General features: G+C 38.6%; 1 protein-coding gene across 1 annotated transcript in view; it reads left to right on the top strand.

Annotated features, from left to right (window-relative positions):
- The window catches only part of KDM3B (lysine demethylase 3B), a 54,006-nt gene that overhangs the window by 4,984 nt on the left and 27,915 nt on the right, over positions 1-21,107 (top strand). Inside the window, exons 2-7 of the mRNA XM_053912524.1 lie at positions 9,440-9,607; positions 12,264-12,377; positions 14,048-14,153; positions 15,813-15,937; positions 17,462-17,536; positions 20,181-20,780. Coding sequence (XP_053768499.1) covers positions 9,440-9,607; positions 12,264-12,377; positions 14,048-14,153; positions 15,813-15,937; positions 17,462-17,536; positions 20,181-20,780 — 1,188 coding nt within the window. The remainder of the gene's footprint in view (positions 1-9,439; positions 9,608-12,263; positions 12,378-14,047; positions 14,154-15,812; positions 15,938-17,461; positions 17,537-20,180; positions 20,781-21,107) is intronic.

Consider the following 21,107-nt stretch of genomic DNA (forward strand, 5'->3'; position numbering starts at 1 on the left):
TAACTTCAAAAGTTAAATATCTGAGTGATATCTGATATCATGCTCTGTTTATTAAAGTAAATAGAATATGTTTTTGTGGATCAGTGTACGATTTAGCGAACTTTAAATAAAATGAGATTTTACAGGGGAATATTTAACATTTAAGTCTGCACTCCTCCAAGCACACTTTTCACCTTAACTCTCTTACAGCAGGGGCTCTGTTTTGAAATATAGACAGCATTAAGTGTTTCAGGCACTCAAGTGCTTTGTACAGTTTTTTAAAAATTTGTCTTATATGTTTGTGTAATTTTTTAAGAGCTCTTTGCTGTTTGTTTTTGTTTGTCTTTGCATTCTATTTGTTTCACACATTATACCCTGGTCATTTTGTCCAGTGTCCTGGCCTCTCCCTTTCAGATCTAACACAATCAGATCTTTCCTCTTAATTACCCATTTGTTTCTGAGAGTTTTGCTTCACTAACTCCCCACCTGCCAAGGGTTTATTTCTTTCTTTAGTACTCATTTCCTTGGTTCTCATCCCCAGCTTGTTCTGGTTGATTTAGTTTCCCCTCCTAAATGGTGGGTAAGTAACATGGCATTTTCTGTTGTTAGCGATTTTCTCAACAACAGCTGGGGTGGGCTCCTGTAAGCTTTGCTTCCTCCAGGCCTGGGGGACACAACACCTGTTGCTGCTTCTCAGTTTTCCACTGCCTTTGACAGGTTGGTGGTTTTTAAGCCCCCCTCCCCCCCTCCACTAGCTCCACTGCCAGAGTGTCTTTTACCCTCATCTGTAGAACCTTCTCTGTTTGTTTAATAGTAACTCATATAGTGTGGCCTGTCAGTTTTGCAATGACAGAAATTCGTTTTTACATGTGTCTTCAGGGATAGTCAGGCCCTAGGGGACTGAGTCTCACTAACCAAATTCTCTGGAGACTGATTTGTAAGTCTACATGTAAGGTTATTAATTTGCAGTGGGGGAAATATACCTATCCAGAGATGCCCCCTGCTGGTCTACTCGAGAGACCAAATTACAGATAAGAAGGATCCTTGGTATGCAAAGAAATCAGGCAAGGAAAATTGGGTGTTGCCAAAAGAATATTTATAGCAAGCAGCCCTGGTTTGGTGATTCTCCACTTTCAGTACTTTCATGTTGCCATTGCTTCGTTCCCACTTTACCATTTGCTTTTAATGTTGTCATTCTTCAGAATCCTATAAAGAGAAAGGAAAGCCTGTCTATTCTAGTTTCCACCGTTTCTGTAAAGCCTTTCTGAATTCACACTGTGTCATTCTTTTTTTCTTTGCTCCTGGAGCACTTTGTGGATATGTCTTTTGGAATTTATCTGATTTTTTTAAAAAAGATTTTACGTATTTATTTTTAGTGAGAGAGGAAGGGATGGAGAAAGAGAAGGAGGGAAACATCAATTGGTTGCGTCTCGCAGGCCCCCAACCCAGACATGTGCCCTTATGCCATGACCAGGAATTGAACCTGCAACCTTTTGCTTCACAGGGTGGTTCTCAATCCACTGAGCCACACCAGCCAGGGCCTTATATTTTCTTGTTAATAAATAACAAGATATGTAACTTATTTCCCTTACAAGATTATAAGTTAATCAAGAGCAGGAAGCATATGCATTTTTTTACTGTTATTTTAAAAGGCCATCTCTGCCCTGGCTGGTGTGGCTCAGTGGGTTGAGCGCCGGCTTCAGAACCATAAGGTCACTGGTTCGATTCCCAGTCAGGGCACATGCGTGGGTTGCGGGTCAGGTCCCCAGTTGGGGGTGCATGAGAGGCAACCACACATTGATGTTTCTTTCCCTCTCTAGAAATAAATAATTAAAATCTTTAAAAATAATAAATTTTTCAAAAAGGCCATCTCTGACCACCCTGTCTTAAAAAATAAAATATTTAGAAGCAAGTATTAGGTTGTTAATTTTCACTTCTGATTTAGTATGGAATTTCTACTCTATTGCTCCCTCTTATAAGGTATTTACGATTGATCTTTAAGCATTTTTCTTTTATATACTTTATTAATACAGACTCACTACTAATTTTTTTTTGTATTGACATTATTGGAATCATATTTGGGACCCCAATCCAAGGCACATTGTCCACTGGTTTTTGTTATTATATTTGGGTTGCTAAATTAGAAGCACTAGATGTTTTGTTTTTCTGATTCTTGAATAATGCATGCTAATTATACAAAGTGTAGAAATTATTTTAAGAAAAAAAATTGTTTCTGTAGTGTCACAGCTCATTAGAAACTGCTCTTTACATTTGGAACATAATCTACTAATCTTTTTTTAGAATTGTTAAAAGCTGAATACTGTATTTTCAATTTTGGGTTTTGCTTTTTTGCTTAATATGGCAATTATTTTCCTGTATTACTAAAAACTTTTGTATTATGGGTGATTTTAATTTTCTTGGTTCTTTTGTATTTTCCACAGGTAATAACATGTATTGCTTTCATAGCTAAAAGGAAAATAATAAGGGCTCTAACAAAATCTTATAATTTTTAAAAGTATTTTATTGATTTATTTTTAGACAGAGGGGAAGGGAGGAAGAAAGGGAGAGAAACATCAATGTGTGGTTGCTTCTCACGCACCCCAAACTGGGGGCCTGACCCACAACCCAGGCATGTGCCCTGACTCGGAATCGAACCAGTGACCTTATGGTTCAGAGGCCGGCGCTCAACCCACTGAGCCTCACCAGCCAAGGTGAAATAATTTTTATTGGCTGGATAATATATTTAACTGTTCCCTTTTCATTGCATATTGAAATTGTTGCAGAGTTTAGGCTATATCAATAATTCTTTGATGAACATTTTTGTGAATAAAGTCTTTTCTGTATGATTAGGATTATTTCCTAGTATTAATGCCAGGATTGGTATTTTGGAGACATATACATATATTTATGTTTCTCAATATGGCAATAGCAATTTTTTTCTTTTTTTAAGTCGTAGCAACCTATAACCTGACCAGTAGTATGAGTTTGCTTAAGAAATGCATGCTTATCAGGAGCCACATGGTCTGCTAGGCATCTTGGCTTTTATTTAATTTAATCCTGTGACAATCCTTTGAGGTACTTAAACTGTCCCTATTTATAGGAAAGGAAGTGAGGCTCACAAAGGCCAAAGTAACTTGCTTCTGGCTACATGCTAAGAAATGGGGAGGTTGGGGTGCAAGTCCAGGTCTTTGTGATTCCACAGCCCCTGAAAGCACTATATATGCTTGAGTTTTTATTCCTGTTATCCCTGTGCTATTCAAGTACTTAACTTTAATTTATTGAGATTGTTGGAAAGAAAAAATTGGGGATAATTGTTAGAAAGCTGTCTCTTTTTTTCTTCTTCTCTAAATGTACTAGAGTGAAATGCACTCTCAGAAAGCTATCTCTTGATCAAGAAACCATGGAAAATTATATTTTATTTGAAAACAGCAGTATTGTAGACATGCATTTTTCCCACACCTTGGCTGTCAAGATATCCTAGTTTTATGAAATTATTTGCAACAATTTATATTTTGTTTAGAATGTAGGTAGGAAAATTGGAAAAGAAAATTTAAGAACCTTGGGAGTTAGTCTTCGTTTCTGGTACCCTCTCAAAATTATCGAATATCAAATTATTTGATATTTACCATATCAAATTTAATTACCATATCAAATTATTTTTTTATCTCTAACTTTTAAAATATATTTTGTTTTCCATTCATGTAGTCTTAGTGATTTAGGTCTTTTTCATCTTTCCTGGGCTATCGTTGCTTTGTAATTGGTCTTCTGTCTTCAGTTTCTTCCCTCTAATTTATTTATCTTCCAACCTAATCCCAAAGTTGATTCTTTCCTTTTTAAAAAGCTTAATTATAAAAGTAATATGTGACTACATATATTAAAGGAAAAAGAAAAGGAACATTTACTGATAAAGCTAAAAAAAGTATCATCCCTTGTCAACTGATAGCCATTGGTGCCAATTCGACGCCACAGGAATCCTCAGTGTGGGATGCCATGAAGAAGTAAATTTCATTCTGTGCAAAATAGCTCAATTGTGATACAGCCTGGCTGTACAGCCCCTCACTTTGGTGTTTCAGCTCAGCCAGGAGCAGCCTTTGGTGGAAAGAGAAATTGCACTCTCTAAGCCAGAGGGGAGCTGGCTTATATGGACTCGAGACCCTTTCCCTGGTGCCTCCAAATCCTCGCAGTTTGGTCCAAAAGGCACTATCCTGATTGGTCATAATAGAGCTGCTCAGATTGGTCAGAGTTGCACAGGTTTGACTGAATGGGAAAAGCCTCAGTCCTGGTTGAAATAGATTCCAGGAACTCCTTTATAAGGGCTGGCTCAGAGGGCAGAAACACAGTCCAGGCAGGCAGTTCAGCATAGGCTTCTCCATGAGGTGCAGGTTGTTTGGCAGGTTCCTGTGCAGAAATGGCTGCTAGGCAGTTTTAAAAAAAGGTGAGCCCAGTGAGCCACTAGGAGCCCTTCTTAATAGGTGTCTTCCCCTCATCCCCTACTCAGGGTTCACACGCTCCTATCCCAAGCCTCTTCCTGTCCCCCAACCTCCTCTCTCCCCTCCTAATAATCTGCAACTTGCTCTTTTCCATATAATATATCTTGGAGGCCTTTTCACATTAGTCTTTTAGATATACCTCATTTTTAAAAACTTCTCTATATTACTCCATAGTATGATTAAAGTCTGTTTAGCTTTTCACCTAATTATAAAATATAAACTATCAGTGGCTCCTCCGAGGCCTGTAGCAAGCAACGTAAACTCATGTGTATCCAGGGACCAGGTTTATGAGACACAGCTGGGTGACAGAGCAAACGGTGTAACGGGAATTGACAGCTGGGGAGTTTAGACACTATCTAAAGATGCACATTAAAAATAAGTCAACAGGCTCTGGCTGGGTAGCTCAGTTGTTTAGAGCATTGTCCTGATATGCCAAGGTTGTAGGTTTGATCCCTGGTCAGGGCACATGCAAGAAGCAACCAATGAATGCATAAATAAGTGGGACAACAAGTTGATGTTTCTCTTTCTCTCTCAAATCAATTTAAAATTTTTTTAAAGATCAAAAAAACCACTCTGCTGGCTTAACAAGAAGATACCTTTGCTACCAGGTTTTAATTTATTATCTTTTTAACATGCCCATCAAAGCCTTACAGCTAACTTTGCCCCTCCTCCTAGAGCACTCAGTCTTTTATGATTCTCTGCCTTTGCACCTGCTGGAAAGTCTTTACCTTCTCTGCCAGAATAAGGCAGCTTGTCCTTTAAGACCCAGTCTGTATGCTGCTATCTCCTGTGTGAAACTTTTCTAGTTTCCTAAGGCATTTGCTTTCTCTAGCCTAACAAAGCATACTCAAATCTTAGTTATTGTCCTTATTACATAGCTCTGTAAAGATTTCTGTACCTCGTGTTGGCTGTCTAGGGTGTAAGTCTCTCCTGCCAGGTGCTACCTTACTCACCTGATTCTCCTCTTTTTTTTTTTTTTTTTTTTTTTTTTTTTTTTTTTTAGAGAGAGAGGAAGGGAGGGAGAAAGAGAAGGAGAGAAACATCCATGTATCTCTCACTCATTGATCAGTTGCCTCTTGCACGCCCCCAGTTGGGGACCTGGCCCTCAACCCAGGCATGTGCCCTGACGGCGACCTTTTGGTTCGCAGGCTGGCACTCAATCCACTGAGCCACACCATCCAGGGCCACTGGATTGTCTTGGTGCTTCACACACTTAAATAAGGCATTCTGTTCTTGTTGAGCGGGTGAATAAAATGATTTCATTAACTGCAGTAAGAATGGCCTTAGAGAGAACCAGAATCCACATTGATGGTAACATGGTTACATGAGAAACATGAAGGCCTTATATTCTCAGATTACTGCCAACTGATTTTATAAAATTTAGGGTAACTTATTTGAGTTTTAAAGAAATTTTTTTGAGTTTAATGTCATTAAAATGAATGGAAATCACATGTAGACCATAAAATGAATTTTGAAATAAAAGCAAGAGACTAACTCTCCTTAACTACCGAAATATTTTACATCTCATCCTTGGGTTCTAGCTAGACAGCATGAAGGCTGTTTGCTACTTTTACTCTAATAGAAAAAAACTTAAGATTTTCTTAAAAAACAATTCAAACTGTGTTTAGCCCTGTTCTGTTCAGACTGTCAGCTTGCCTTGACCGTCTCCAGCTCAACCCGGCCACTACTGTTGCTTTTTGTTAGTTTATATCCCTTCCCCTGTCCCGGAGCCCGCTCACTGCCGTTACACCAGCTTGTGTTCTCTGTACTTTGATGGGAAGTGATTCCCACCATACATGTTCTGACTGCTTCCAGCACTCTAGCTGGAGGTGAGGCACAGTTCTAGGGCCAGAAGTGAACTTGCCTCACTGTTGGGAGAACAGGTTTACATCCAGCCATCCACATTCCACGAGGTTCACCTGGAGCCATCGTTTGATCCCAGAACAAACAGGACGGTGGTTGTTGTCGAGTTAAACACTTTGTTCCTTATCCTTTGCCCAGGCAGGTTAAGAGATAATTGCCCTTAAATTGGATGCAGTCTGACTTTCAAATATTTCAGCTTTTCCCTGATGTTTCCAGATATGTGATGATGGATTTCTGAATATCAGTTTTTTAAATGTTTAAGTTCTTATGTACAAAGAATACAAATTGTGACGGTTTCGGTACAATGACTTTTTAGTGTTCTTACATTTGTGTGTCGGTGTGAATTAGAGTGTTGTGCCTCCTGTGTTGATTTTTGAAGTGGTTGGCAGATTGGAACAGTAGATGGCACCTAGTTGTCAGTCACCACGGAGCCTCAGCCTCTGGTTTTCTAAGTAATGCCCAGGGAGGTACTGTCACTCAGGGTCACATTCAGCCTGGGCATGGAACACCCCACGCTCCTTTTCATGGCTTGCAGGGTGGTCAGCCCTTCAGCCATCGCCTGCCTTCTCCTGACATCAGTTGTGTAATTGCCCCACTGTTCTCCTGGGCTCTGATGCAAAACCCAAGTCATTTAAAAATTTTCCTGGCCCCAGCCAGTGTGGCTCAGTTGATTGGAGCATAGTCCCATAACCAAAAGGTTGCTGGTTCGATTCCTGGTCAGGACATATATGTAGGTTGTGGGTTCAATCCCTGGTCCAGCGGCTCTGATCCTGGGGTCCAGGAGTGATATGTCTATCTCACATCAATGTTGTTCTCCCCATCTCTCTTAAAAAAAAGGGGGGGGCAATGAAATGAAAGTATAGTTGGGGTGAAGATTAAAAAAATAATAAAATTAAAATTTTTTTTCCTTATATTCAGCCAGTCATCAATTTTGTTGATGGGACTCATGGATTCTCATGAACATAAGTCTGTTTCCTCCTAGCCTCCCTGGTCCCTCTTTAGGTCATGTTAAGGATGCTCCCTGGGGGGTGCAGGACTACGGGTGGTGAACACACAACACAATATACAGATGACATGTTGTAGAATTACACTTGCAACCTATGTAACCAATGTAACCCCAATAAATTCAACAAAAATATATTTATTTTAAAAGGAAAAAACTCTTTCCTCCCTCCCCTCTAATCCATCTGCACCTACTGGTAGCTAGCTGAGTTTTCCTAAAACCAACTGCTCTGTTCATATCTTGACCTCAGTTTGAACTCTTTTGATGGCTATTGGATTTGTACACGCACATGCATACACATCTCCCGCAGGCAGCTGGATGAAGCCAGACTTTGTATCCCAGTCCTCGAGATCTTTCCCACTGACTCTAGGTCTGTTTTAGCTTCAGCTCCCCCTCCTTCCCCACAGTGTGCTGAAGCTCCTGGCCTCTTAGAACTTGATGGGACTCTTTTGGCCTCAGCCCGTATCAGTCCCTCTGCACACTTGAAGTGATCCCTCCTGCCTGTGAACGTCTCCCACACTTTATCTTTACTTTATTTCTGTTTATCTTATGGCATACTATTGTCCAAGTAATGCTTTGCCATGGGCCAGACTGCTTTTGAATCCATTTATTTAATTTTCACAACCAGTCTATGAGGTAAGACAGGTGTGTCTTATCACAAGGGAGGAAACCAAGACTTGAGGCAGAAGGAGTGACTTACTTAAGTTTTGCAGCTAAGACTCAAATCCAAGCCTCCTGGAACACAAGCCCCAAGCTTTGATCATTATGCTCCTATTTCCTTTCTTGGTGCCTGAGTCTGCTTTGTGCCCTTAGTACCTACAGATAATTCCATGGTTTCCAGTTGGGAGTTTCTGCTGTAGGGATTCTGACATTGTCTTCCATTGCTCATTGTGCCTTAGGAAATTTAATGTGAGAAATTTCTTATAGAGCCAAGCAATTGGAAAAGGCTTGCTTCACTGAGTAATTGCTTTATGTTTATTTTTGTTTGTTTGTTGTTAGAGCTATGCAACTGAACTCTCCATTTTCAGATTGGCCTATAAAAAGGAAGCTTAGAGCCAAATATATCACTCAATTATATAACTGTATAGATCCTTATTGCCTGCTCAACTTTTTCCCTTTTCACACTTTGGTAGTGACTTCCTGATGTAGTTTACTTGGCCCTGGTCTTTTAAATTTATGTTTTATGATTTTATTGCATTGTTTTCCAAAAACCAACTAAAATTCTTTTAAAATGAAATGGAATATAAATAGATACTCTAGCCCTTCTTCTGTGACCCGTTATATTTGAGGCCCTGGACACATCTGTTCTAAATATTGATACCTATATACACATATATGGCCCTTCTACTCCTCTTGTTGAACATGCTCAGAAGGCAGAATTTATATGGAAAAGCCAAACCTAACCATACTACTTACTAGAAAAATGTGGTTTCATTTGATATGAATTGCTTTTTAAAAAAAAAAAACTTAAAATGTCTACTTAAGCATATCTCAGAAAGTGGTGTATCTCTTCTGGGCATGCCTTTGCTGGCAGATACAAGATCACTGCTGGCAGTGGTACTTTAAAAGTCCAGAACTAGGAAGGCAACTTCCCCCCCTCTCCCCAGTGTTTATCCTTTTGAACCTTGTATCATGTGCACATGTCACCTGTTCAAAAAATGAATGAAACAAATTCATGGTCATTTTCAGTAGGAGTGTAAAAGATTTCTTCCTACCTGTTACACTATGAGCTCCTTGAGACCAAGAAATGTGCTAGACTTCTCTTTGTATTCCTGAGCCTAGCACAGTGCCTTCTACATAGTAAGCCTCCAACTAGGGTTCATATATATGAATAGGAAACTAAAAGTTACAAATTTCAGTCGTCTCACCTACAAATTACTGACTGTAGATAATCATGCATCCTTCATTTTGTCCCCCCTTTCAGAGTGGGGCTGACTAGCTGCCTGGCTCTGAAGTAAGGTTGACTTTTATTTAAAAATCCATTAAAGAACTTAAAAACAAGTTAGTAGAATTTTTCCTAGTCAGTTGTTCAAAATGAGGTTTATATATAATAGTGTGGGATTTTTCAAGTGTGACCTCCAAACTGTTTATCTCCTTTTTGCAGATCTTTGTAGAATTTGATGGCTGTAACTGGAAGCAACACTCCTGGGTCAAAGTTCATGCTGAAGAAGTTATTGTGCTTCTACTGGAAGGCTCTCTAGTGTGGGCACCCCGGAAGGACCCAGTCCTTGTCCAGGGCACTCGAGTCTCAATTGCACAGTGGCCAGCTCTGGTGAGTGACTTTACTGGCTAGGACCACATTTGGACTTTACTTCTATACTATGAATTATGCTTGAACTCTTTAGAATTCTCCAAACACCGAGATTTGTCCTTAACACACTTAAAAAAAATTTTTTTTTATTTAATTATTTTTAGAGAAAGGGGAAAGAAGGGAGAAAAGCGGGTTTCCCCAAACCCCCTTATCAAGAGTGCGCGAGTGCCTGCCAGAAATATCAATCGGTTGCTCTCTCGCACTCCCAGCTGGGGGCCTGGCCTGCAACCCAGGCATGTGCCCTGACCTGGAATCAAACTGGTGACCTTTCTGTCCTCGGGCTGGCACTCAGTCCACTGAGCCACCAGTTGTCCTTAAATCACTGTTATTCTGAAGTTACCAAAGCAAAAATTGGGAGAGATCTTTTCTCCTGTGTCTTCTGAAACTCCTTATATTAGATATTTGATTCTTTTTGTTTCTAATAATATTTCTTTTTAGTCTTTTCTCCTAGTAAGGCTATGAAAATGTCTGTAATCCTTATTTTTTTCCATAGAAATGATTTTATTTTTTCCCAACCATGTTGAGATATGATTGACATATAATATTGTATAAGGTTGTGCACGCCATGATTTGATGTACATACCTAACCTGAAAAGATTACCACAAGGTTAGTTAACGTGTCCTTGACTCACATCGTTACCTTTTTATGTGTGTGGTGAGAACTTTTAAGATCTCCGTTCTTTGCTGCTCTGAAGTGTACAGTATGGTATTGTTAATTATAGTCACCACACTTACATTAGATTCCCAGAACTGACTCATCGTGTAACTGAAGTTTGTACCCTTTGATCCCCTTTACCTGTTTCTTCCTGTCCCCTCACCCCTGGCAGCCACCACTCTACTGTCTGTATCTATGGGTTCAGGTTTTTTTTTTAGATTCCACATAAGAGGAAATCATACAGTGTTTGTCTTTCTCTCTTTGATTTATTTCACTTAGCGTAATGCCCTGAAGTTTCATCCATGCTGCAGAGAGCAGGATTTTCTGTTTTTACGGCTGAGTAACATTCACGTGTACACATACATACACCATATTTTCTTCATTCATTCATCCAGCACTGGACACTCAGGTTGTTTCCATGTCTTGGCTGTTGTAAATAATGCTGTAGTGAACATTGGCGTACAGATATCTCTTTGAGGTAGTAATTTAATTTCCTTCAGATATATACCCAGAAGTGAAATTGCTGGATCATATGGTAGTTCTATTTTTAAATTTTTGAGGACCTCCATACTGTTTTCCACAGTAGCTGTACCAACGGAGCACAGGGGTTCCCTTTTCTCCGCATCCTTGCCAGCACTAGTTATCTTTTGTCTTGATGGTGGCCATTCTGACTGGCTTGAGGTGATATCTCATTGTGGTTTTGATTAGCATTCCCTAATTAGTGATTTTGAGCCCCATTTTGTGTACATATTGGCAATTTGTATCTTCTTTGGAAAAACATTTATTTGGGTGATTTGCTCGTTTTTAAATTGGAATATTTGGTTTTTTTGCTATTGTTGTATGAGTTCCATAGCTTTGAATATTAACCCCTTATCAGATATACAATTACAAATATTTTCTCCCATTTCTTATGTTGCTTTTTCATTTCTTGTGTTATGCAGAAGCTTTTTTAGTTCGATGTAGTCCCACTTTTTTATTTTTACTTTTGTTGTTTGTGTTTACAGTTTTAAAGTATTAAGTTTGGGTTTCTTAAGTCAGGCAAAATAGTGCTATAAAATTCAATTCTGAAAGTATCCATTTGTTTGTATCTATCCTTGTTAGCAAAGTATTGGCATAAATAATTAAAAATTTTAAGGATTTTATTTATGTTTAGAGAGAGGAGAAGGGAGGAAGAAAGAGTAGAGAAACATCAATGTGTGGTTGCCTCTTATGCGCCCCCTACTGGGGACCTGGCCCACACAACCCAGGCATGTGCCATGACTAGGAGTCCAACTGGCCACCCTTTGGTCTGAAGGCGGGCACTCAGCCCTCTGAGCCACACCATCCAGGGTTAAAGATTCTGTTTTTTTTTTAAATATATCTAGTTCTGTGGCTAACCAAATTAAGTAATGTTCAAAACAAGTATTTTTCACCTGGTGATTATACAGTATCATCACTTGCTACACTCAATTTTTCATTTGTTTTTAAGGTCACTTTCCAATTCAACTTTTAGAATAAGCTCAAACTCATGGGCCCCTGGATGACTTTGTAGGCTATTTATTTATGAGACAGAAATATGAATGTACTCATGCATATTTATACCAGTGATTATTTTAGAAATCTCACAAAGATTTTTAGGAGTTATAGAGATGATAATGGGTAACTCTTTATTCTGGGAATTTAATGTTAAGTTAGCCCCCTTGAAGCCAGGTAAAAAGATTAGTCAGATCCCTGGAAAAAAATGAGGAATTTCTCATTCTTCTTTCCTATTTAACTATAAATAAAAGCTAGTTTGCTTTTTGATTATTTGAGGGGCAGATGCTGGGTTGGGAATGTTTCCAAGGACTTAATGCTTTAGCTTAATTTGTATTTACTGCTGTGAAAAGTAATAATAATGGATATTTTCTCTGAAGTTAGAGATTTGGTTGAATTGTTATTTTCTTTTCCAAGTTCTAATCAATTTCTTCTTATTGTACTTCACAGACTTTCACTCCCTTAGTAGATAAAGTCGGTCTGGGGTCTGTGGTTCCAGTCGAATACCTTCTGGATAGAGAGCTTCGTTTCCTGTCAGATGCTAATGGGTTGCATCTGTTCCAGGTACTGAACTCTTGCTCTAGTACTAAGCTTATTCCTCTCCTTGTTAATTTCTTTGGTGGTTATAAATATGGTGTTTACCTTTTTCTTTTAGCTTTGAAAAAAAGTTCTTCCTTCCAATAATTCCCTGTGTCTTTTACTGTTTTTCTGCTCCCTTGAAAAGTGCAATTGGTGACTAAGGCTTCTTTCTTCGACAGACCCTCACCTAACCCTGAAACCACTTAACACTTAAGACCACAATTCTGCGGGTCTCCCCAGAAGAGGTGGCTTCCCGGAGGTGGTTGATTCTATAACTTGAGCCTGAGGGGAGGCTCACTGACACACCTACACTTGTTGTGTCAGTGGCAGGGAGGCTGGGAGTTTGGACCGATCTGAACAGCATTAAATATTGAAGAGCGTAGGTATATCTTTAGTTACAAAGAAAAGGGATAAGATAGTAGTTTAAACAAACTAGCGTCTGAATTAGAGTTTAAGAATTTATGGATGCTAATATTTATTTCTCATTAGGCTGGCACTCAGTCCGCTGAAGTTACCAAAGCAAAAATTGGGAGAAATCTTTTCTCTTGTGTCTTTTGAAACTCCTTATATTAGATATTTGATATAAAGGTTATTCTCTGAAGGTTACAAATTTGGAGGCTTCTAGGAGTTTTGCTGTCTTACTGAGGCAGCTAAGAGAAGTATTTTCTTAGCTTCAAGATCAGACCAGATTGGGCACGTTCAGAGTGGTTAGGACACAGATTAAGAGAAGTATTTTCTAAACTATGTTCTGTGATATATTAATGATGATTTTGTTAAACTGATTTTAGAGAGAGGAAGGAAGAGAGAGAAACATCAACTCGTTCCACTTATTTATGCATTCATTGGTTGATTTTTTTTTGTGCCCTGACCAAAGATTGAACCCCCAACCTTGGCATATTAGGAAGATGCTCTAACCGACTGAGCTACCCAGCCAGGATTTAATGATGATTTCTTTGTTGATATATTTTTCATCCTTAGTAGGCTTCACTCTTGTTCATCAACCTTGCTTTATTCATCTTTGTAATCCTAGTGCTTATATGGGTAGGCACTTGGTAAATGTTGGATAAATATCAAAATAAAATGTTTTATGGTCTCTTGGCTGGGCAGCTCAGTTGGTTAGAGTGTTGTCCTGACACACCAAGGTTTTGGGTTCGATCCTCAGTCAGGCAGGATACATACAAGAAGCAACTAATGAATGCATAAATAAGTAGAACAATAAATCATTGTCTCTCTCTCCCTCTCCCTCTCTCCCTCTCTCCCTCCCTCTCCCTCTCTCCCTCTCTCCCTCCCTCTCCCTTTCCTTCTCCCTCTCCCCCTCCCCTCCTCTCTGACCCTTTAAAATCAATTTAAAAAGATGTTTTGTGGTCAAATAAGTATGAGAAATACTGACCTAAGCAGATTTTTCTCCTATATGTCTTCTCAGAGCTTTAATGTGCTGTTGTATGTAGAAAGATAGAGTATATAATATTCCTTAAGCCTAACTGACCTTAGACATGTTTAATTTTTGCAGAGATCTCAGGAGCCTAGGGTTCTATGGAATATTCTTTGACAAATGATGATGTAAAGCTCCTCAGGGGTATGAGTTTTCTCGTCTGGTTAGATATTACTGTTATTCATTTTAACATTCAGTTGTTTTCTTCTCTTATCTTTACCAGATGGGAACAGATAGCCAAAACCAGATTCTTTTGGAACATGCTGCTCTGAGAGAAACCGTTAATGCTTTGATCAGTGATCAAAAGCTACAAGAGATATTCAGCCGAGGTAAGAACAGGTAGTCTTCCGTCCCTGAATTCTGAGTCAAGGGTATGTCAATGTTGAAAGTGATGGAATGGGGAAGACACTGTGCAAATCTAAATATTTGTGCTTGTCTTGTGTGTGTGTGTGTGCGCGCGCGTAGAATCAAGAGCATCTGCAGTTAGATGGATTCGAGACTTTGAAAAAATAGGATCTCGCTCAGACCACTGTTTCCTCTTTATATTACATTTCATAATTTACAGTTTTGTAGTGAGTTTTGTTTTGCTGTTTCTTCATTCCTTAAATATTTATTAAGGATGAACCGTGAACTACACAGAATGTTAAGGTACTTGGGATATAACTATGAGCTAGACAAGCTATGCTCTTTTTGAGCTGACTGTCTCTAAGGATGTCAAGGACTAAAGACTGTTAACATGAAATTGTAACAACTTAGAGTGCAAGATAATATTCACAAAGGAAGGTGTCCACAGACTCAATTCACATTAATATCATGTTATTTTTTTAAGAACGAAAACAAGAAAGAATTATTACCTTTTTTACATTCAGATACAGTTGCCCAAGATTCTGTACAAAGGCAGACTATTGCTTCATCTGTCCCTACCTTCATGTCTTACCCCCAGTCTTCTTCCTTTCTGACCCTCGTCACGATCATGGTTTTCAGTGAAATAGTGTCCTTGGTTCTCCTCTGTCAAACTAAATGTAAACAGGTAAAGGTAGGAATAGGAACACTGCCCTATTTAGGGAAGAAAGAGTATCAGGATAAAATGATATTCAGTAATCAAGGAAAGGTATGGGGAAGAAAGAATGTGAGAAAAAAAATTATAGCAGAGGAAAATTTGACAGAATGAGAGGTGGAGACATATATCCATATTTATAGAAAAATTAATGAAGCTTAATTATAACTCTGAGAGGTAATTTAAAATAACTAGTGATTTAGCTATATAGTCTCAAGGAGGCTATATGTGTAAGATATGCAGGAGAGAGAAACTGTCCTCCTTGGAGGTTCAGATGAAATTGCAGGGTAACATTACCAGTTAAGAAAGTAATATCTTTGAAATTCTGTGTTCCGTCTACGGCAATACCACTCTGAATTACCACCCGATCCGTCTGAAATTCTGTGTTCCTAGGAAAACAGGTGCTTTATTTGTTCAGACTATCATTGGTGCAAAGGTTGGAAACCTCATAAATTGATCTTTCTACCTACTGTTAACTGAAAGGAGATAGTAGAGTGTAAATGGTTTCATATCACTCATATGGTCACTTAACAAAATAGTATACTCAACCTATTGGCCTCCTGTTTTTTTAATGTTAGGTGTCAGGTGTGAGTACATTTTCATACTACCTGTAGTTTTTTATTTATTTCTAAGTTTCCTTTCTCTTTCCTGTGTTCTAGAATGGGAAGATTGAGATAAAGTACAATGAGAGGCCTGGGAGAGTCTAAGAAATCTCTAAATAAACTGAACTTACAAAGGTCACTGGGAAAAACTATTTGTTTTGTTTTTAAATTGCTGAGTATGGTAAATCTGAAAATACTCATTTATTCAACTCCATACAAGATTGAAATTGCCAGATATTTATACCATATAGTTTTCCTTCTCCTTTTAGAACCAATTATGAAATGTAGCTTAGCCAAAAATATTCGATACTGACTGATCTCTCTTTTAGGTCCCTACAGTGTTCAAGGTCACAGGGTCAAAGTATACCAGCCAGAAGGGGAAGTAAGTTGGATCTATGGTGTTGTAAGCCACCAAGATTCCATTACTCGTCTTATGGAGGTATCTATAACTGAGGTGAGGCCTTGTGTTATTTCATCTAAAGCCCATCCATCCCCTTACTGAGAGAGGTGTAGGGTAAGGGAGCACTTCCTGTGTAAGACATGACCTTGAGAAAGGCAGTTCAACTTTCCTAACCTCATTGTTCTCATATGTAAATTAGAATTAACTAGGTAACAGCTCCACCCCACTGATCTCACAGCACTGTTGGGAAGTAAAATAATGTATTTGAAAGTGCTTTGAAATCTGTAAAACAATGTCCAAATGTGAAGTGGTATTATCATTTTATCATGTAAAGCTAAGTAGTAGTTAAAATTTTAGTTAGCATTTGCTTTTGTAATACGCCACTCTCCCTTAGACACTGGAAAATTGTTTCTAATGAAGTAAACAGAAAAAACTTAGCGTCTAGCCCTACCTAGAGAATTGTGTAGGAAAAACACTAGGCGAGTGTCTTCAAGCAGACGGATTTGTATTTGATGTCTTTGAATCGGTTTCAGACTTACCCTTAGCAATCACATGTATTGATAATATAAACATAAATGATTTTACTTATTTACTTGAATTTTTAGAAATAAATTAATTAATCTTCAATTTAAAAGTTCAAATAATACACATATATAAAGTAGATATTTAGAGCTGCTCCCCCCCCCCCAATGATAACTACCATTAACATTCGGTACATATTACATATTCTTCTATAACTTACCTTTTTTTTACTTAATTGTAAATTGACATCTTTCTGTGTAAAGTACAGATAGACATGTGCCTGTCCTTTTATTTTATTATTTTTTTAATCCTCACCTGATGATGTTTATTGATTTTAGAGAAAGAGAGAAACATTGATATGAGAAGCATCGATCCATTACCTCTTGTATGCACCCTGATTGGGGATCAAACCCGCAACCTAGTTATGTGCCCTGACCTGGGATTGAACCCTTAATGCTCCAACCAGCTAAGCTGAGCCACCCAGCCAGGGCTGCCTTGCCTTTTTAAAATAGATGCATACTATTCCACTGGATGGATAGATATGTCATGACTAATTTACCGGTAATCAAAAATTGATGGACATTTTAATCACTGCGAGTATTTTCAGTAATACAAATAATGCTGCAGTGAATATCCTTGAACATATATCATTGTTTGCTCTTTCACATTATTTATTAGGATAAATTCCTAGGTGTGGAAATCTTTTATTTTTTAATAGTAGAGTGGCGCTTTTAATCATTATTGGTTCTGAAGGTTTTGGGTTTCTGTAATGTATAGAACAGGAAGGTTTTTAAAGAAGCAGAATTTGAAATTAACATCCTTAAAAGAGACCCAAATACTCGAACGCTTGCCATAGTCCAGACCTTGTTTCAGATGTTATCTACTCACAAGATAGTAATGATCCCTGCTCTGGTAGCGTTTTTATTTTACTATGGGAATAGAAATACAAAAATAATTAGGCAGATTAGAAAAATACTTAATTGTGTCTTTGGTAGACAACGTATTAAATCTTTTTCCCTCTTTTTCATATTATCTGTTATCCTGCTCCTACTGTAGAGTGGTGAGATCAAGTCTGTAGATCCTAGACTGATTCACGTGATGCTGATGGATAATTCATCGCCTCAGAGCGAGGTACAGTAATGGACTGAGTCTCTAAGCAGACTTGGGAGCTTGCCTTATGTTATTATGTAGATTCCTTATATGTGTATTTTCCATGGATACCCTTTGGATTTCATCTCTGGCCACTGTACTTTTCTTGCTTTTTTCAGTCTTGCCTAGTTAAAGGAGGATGGATAGTCTCAAGAAAAAGACCTAGTCTGAGAAAACCCTTTTAATAATGGGTATGTCACCCAGCCGTTTTAAAATCCATAGCCTAACTATTTCTTCTTACTTTCTTTTAGGACAGGTATATTTGAAAGGTACAGTTAAAGCTGTAATAAGCAGTAGTAATATTCATGGCCTACCCAGTAATAAGAAATGGAGGAGAAGCTGTATCCTTTCTTCTTTTCACTAAGTGGTAGTGAGCTCCAGGGGAATCTGAGATTCCTTACCCCAAGAAGATCAAATAAAACAAATGCCTAGTTCAGTGCTCAGCACACAGTAAATTATTCTACAATTACTGTGAGCCAGTCCAATTCTTGGTTCATTCAAAATTATCATAGGCCAAAAAAGATACATTATAAATCAGTACCTGAACCAATCAAGGAATCTTTTGTGATTTTCCTTCAGTAGGATATGGACTGGGATGGCCAACTGTCCACATATTCTTCATAGTCTCTTAGCACCTCTATAATATTGCTGTTTCAGCCACTCTCGCTAAGTATACAGTTCTTCCTCATCTTCTTTATCCAGTCATTCTTGACTTCATTAAGTAAGATAAGGGTAGGAAAAGGAGAATCAGGGTTAAATTTAGTAGATCTTCACTCCATATTACCACAAATAGGATAAATGTCTTGACTGTTTATGTGGCTGAAAACACCTATTACTTTGATGGTATATTGGGCCCCTTTTTTATTCCCTTCCTTATTTCATTTATTCATTTATTATGTACCAGGTACTGTTAAGTTGGCCAGATACAGCTGAAGAGTCACTGGTCTCAGTGTCCTAGGCTGGCTACTCACATGAGAATAGCTCACTGTAAGTGGGCCATGCGTGTAATTGTTGCTCAGGGAGGGTGCCGTGAGCCGGGCTCTGCAAGTTGGCCAGATGAGTCAGAGGCGAGATCGATCTGTGGTTTCCAGCAATAGATTTTGATTCTTTCCTTTTCAGCTTTGCTATGATGTGACTATCTTCTTAGCTAGCAAAGCATAATTATTATTGACAGTTCTGCCACGTTTTACAGTAACCCTTCTTAGAGATTCACCTCATTTCTTGAATGATGAGTGAGCAAGAAAGAAGAGATTTCACTGATCATAATTCCATGTTTTACAACAGTGGAAACTGGGTGGTGAACAAGAGCCAAAAAAGTTTTTAAAAGATCAAGTGAAAACAGTTCCCAGCACACAGCAACAGTTCTTAAATGAAAGATTTAAAAACTTAGATTAATATTACCAAAAGTATGGGAGAAACACAAAGAAATCTTGGGCTTTGGTTAAGAATTATAGAAGGAAATTACAGGAGAAAAGATGGGAATGAAGGCAGCAAAGTAAGAAAGAAAAATACAGGAAGTAGAACTGGCTAAAGAAATACAAAATTTGAAACAGTTTGTTATAACACCTATGATAATGATTACAACAAAGATTCAGATCTACACAAAGAATCTAAATATTCAAGGGCAATAAGAGTATATTTATTAAGCTGGATAATATTAATAGCTAACCAACTGTGTGACAATAGCTTGTTGCCACCCTAACATGTTATTGCCAGATTAAACTATGTGAAAGTTATCTGAATAAAGCTAAAATGATTACCTGCCTTAGGGTGAAATACTAGTCTAAGAATGTTCCAGATACCAGTCCTTGCTACACAAATGTTGCTTGAGAGAATGTTAGCTGTGTCCCAAACCTCTCTTCCTTTGTTCCTCTCAGGGAAGAAAATAGGAATTGCCTCTTCTAACCTGTATGTTTTAAGGTTATCTGGCCTCTCAAATAAGGCACAAATAAGATTTCATGAGAGAGGCTGAAATTATTGAAAGAGCTAAGAGATTTAACTTACGCTATGTGATAGCCTGCCTTTTTTGCCTCCCTCTGTCTAATGCTTTTAAGTAAGATCTGGAGATTGTTTGCATCTTTATAGTATCTGTAAGGCCAGACTTGTCTCTGTTGGGCTCACTTTTCCTTTGGTCACAGACTCATAAATGTTAGTTTCCTATTGTCGTCATCAGTTTTTCATGACTGCTAGAGGAGGAGATTTTATGTCACTATTTGAAATGCTGTGACTGTCAAACAAGGAGATAAATATGAAATAAAGCTGACTTTTTAAAAACATGGGGAAAATGAGCTTCCAACCTAGCTTTGGCAGTCTGTTTTGTAAAAGAAATTTCACAAATGTTTAAAACCGTCCTTCATTTGAGGAAGTAGTGCATTTTATTTAAGGGAAGGTTTGCCAAGTGAGTTAATCTCTAGTGACCATTATCTTGAGTATGTTTGTGTAAATTGAGTCACAGGAAGATGGGAGCTTTTTGACAAAGGGGGTGTCTTAGAGCTGGCATTGGAACTTGGCCATCTGTGCCTGCTTTGATTTTCTGCTTCTAGAGATGGGAAAGAGCTAATGGTTTATGGTTTTCACAAGATGGAAAATCCCTGGTAATAAATCTTTTTTGAATTTTGTTTTGTAGGGGGGTACGTTAAAAGCAGTAAAATCTTCCAAAGGAAAAAAGAAGAGAGAGAGCATAGAGGGGAAAGATGGCCGGAGGAGAAAAAGTGCTTCGGACTCTGGGTGTGACTCTACATCAAAGAAATTAAAAGGAGACAGGGGTGAAGTAGACAGTAATGGGAGCGATGGAGGTGAGGCGAGCCGAGGCCCCTGGAAAGGAGGGACTGCCAGTGGAGAGCCAGGGCTGGATCAGAGAGCCAAGCAACCACCGACTACATTTGTCCCCCAGATTAACCGCAACATTCGCTTTGCCACTTACACCAAAGAAAACGGCAGGACTCTGGTGGTGCAAGATGAGCCTGTAGGTGGGGATACACCTGTACCTTTTACTCCATATTCTACAGCCACAGGTCAGACACCTTTGGCCCCAGAGGTAGGTGGGGCTGAAAGCAAAGAGGCAGGAAAAACACTGGAACAAGTTGGCCAGGGCATGGTGGCTTCAGCAGTTGTGGTCACTACTGCCAGCTCTACACCAACTACGGTGAGGATCTCGGACACTGGCCTTGCAGCAGGGACTGGGCCCGAGAAACAGAAAGGCAGCCGGTCGCAGGTCCCAGGAGAGGTGAGTTGTTTCAGGGGCAGATACGCAAGATTTGGGTTCACCCTTTCACCCTACTTTCTTGGTAACACATTATAAAGCATCTCAAATGCCACAGGGAAGGAGTATTTCTGAGATATGTAAGCATATTGAACTCTGTGGATAGACCTGTACTGCTCATTGGGCAAATGTGTATATTTTATTAACTTTATGAGCTTTTAAAAGTCATCTAAACAATTAGGCTAATCAAAACTGATTATACAACCCAATTTACTGAGGTGTTAAGATAGATCTTTTTAATTCAATTACCTATTTAGTTCAAGTACTAGTTGATCCTCCACCAAGCCTATG

This window comes from Desmodus rotundus, chromosome 10 (genome assembly GCF_022682495.2).
Source record: "Desmodus rotundus isolate HL8 chromosome 10, HLdesRot8A.1, whole genome shotgun sequence".
Classification (NCBI taxonomy): Eukaryota; Metazoa; Chordata; class Mammalia; order Chiroptera; family Phyllostomidae; genus Desmodus; species Desmodus rotundus.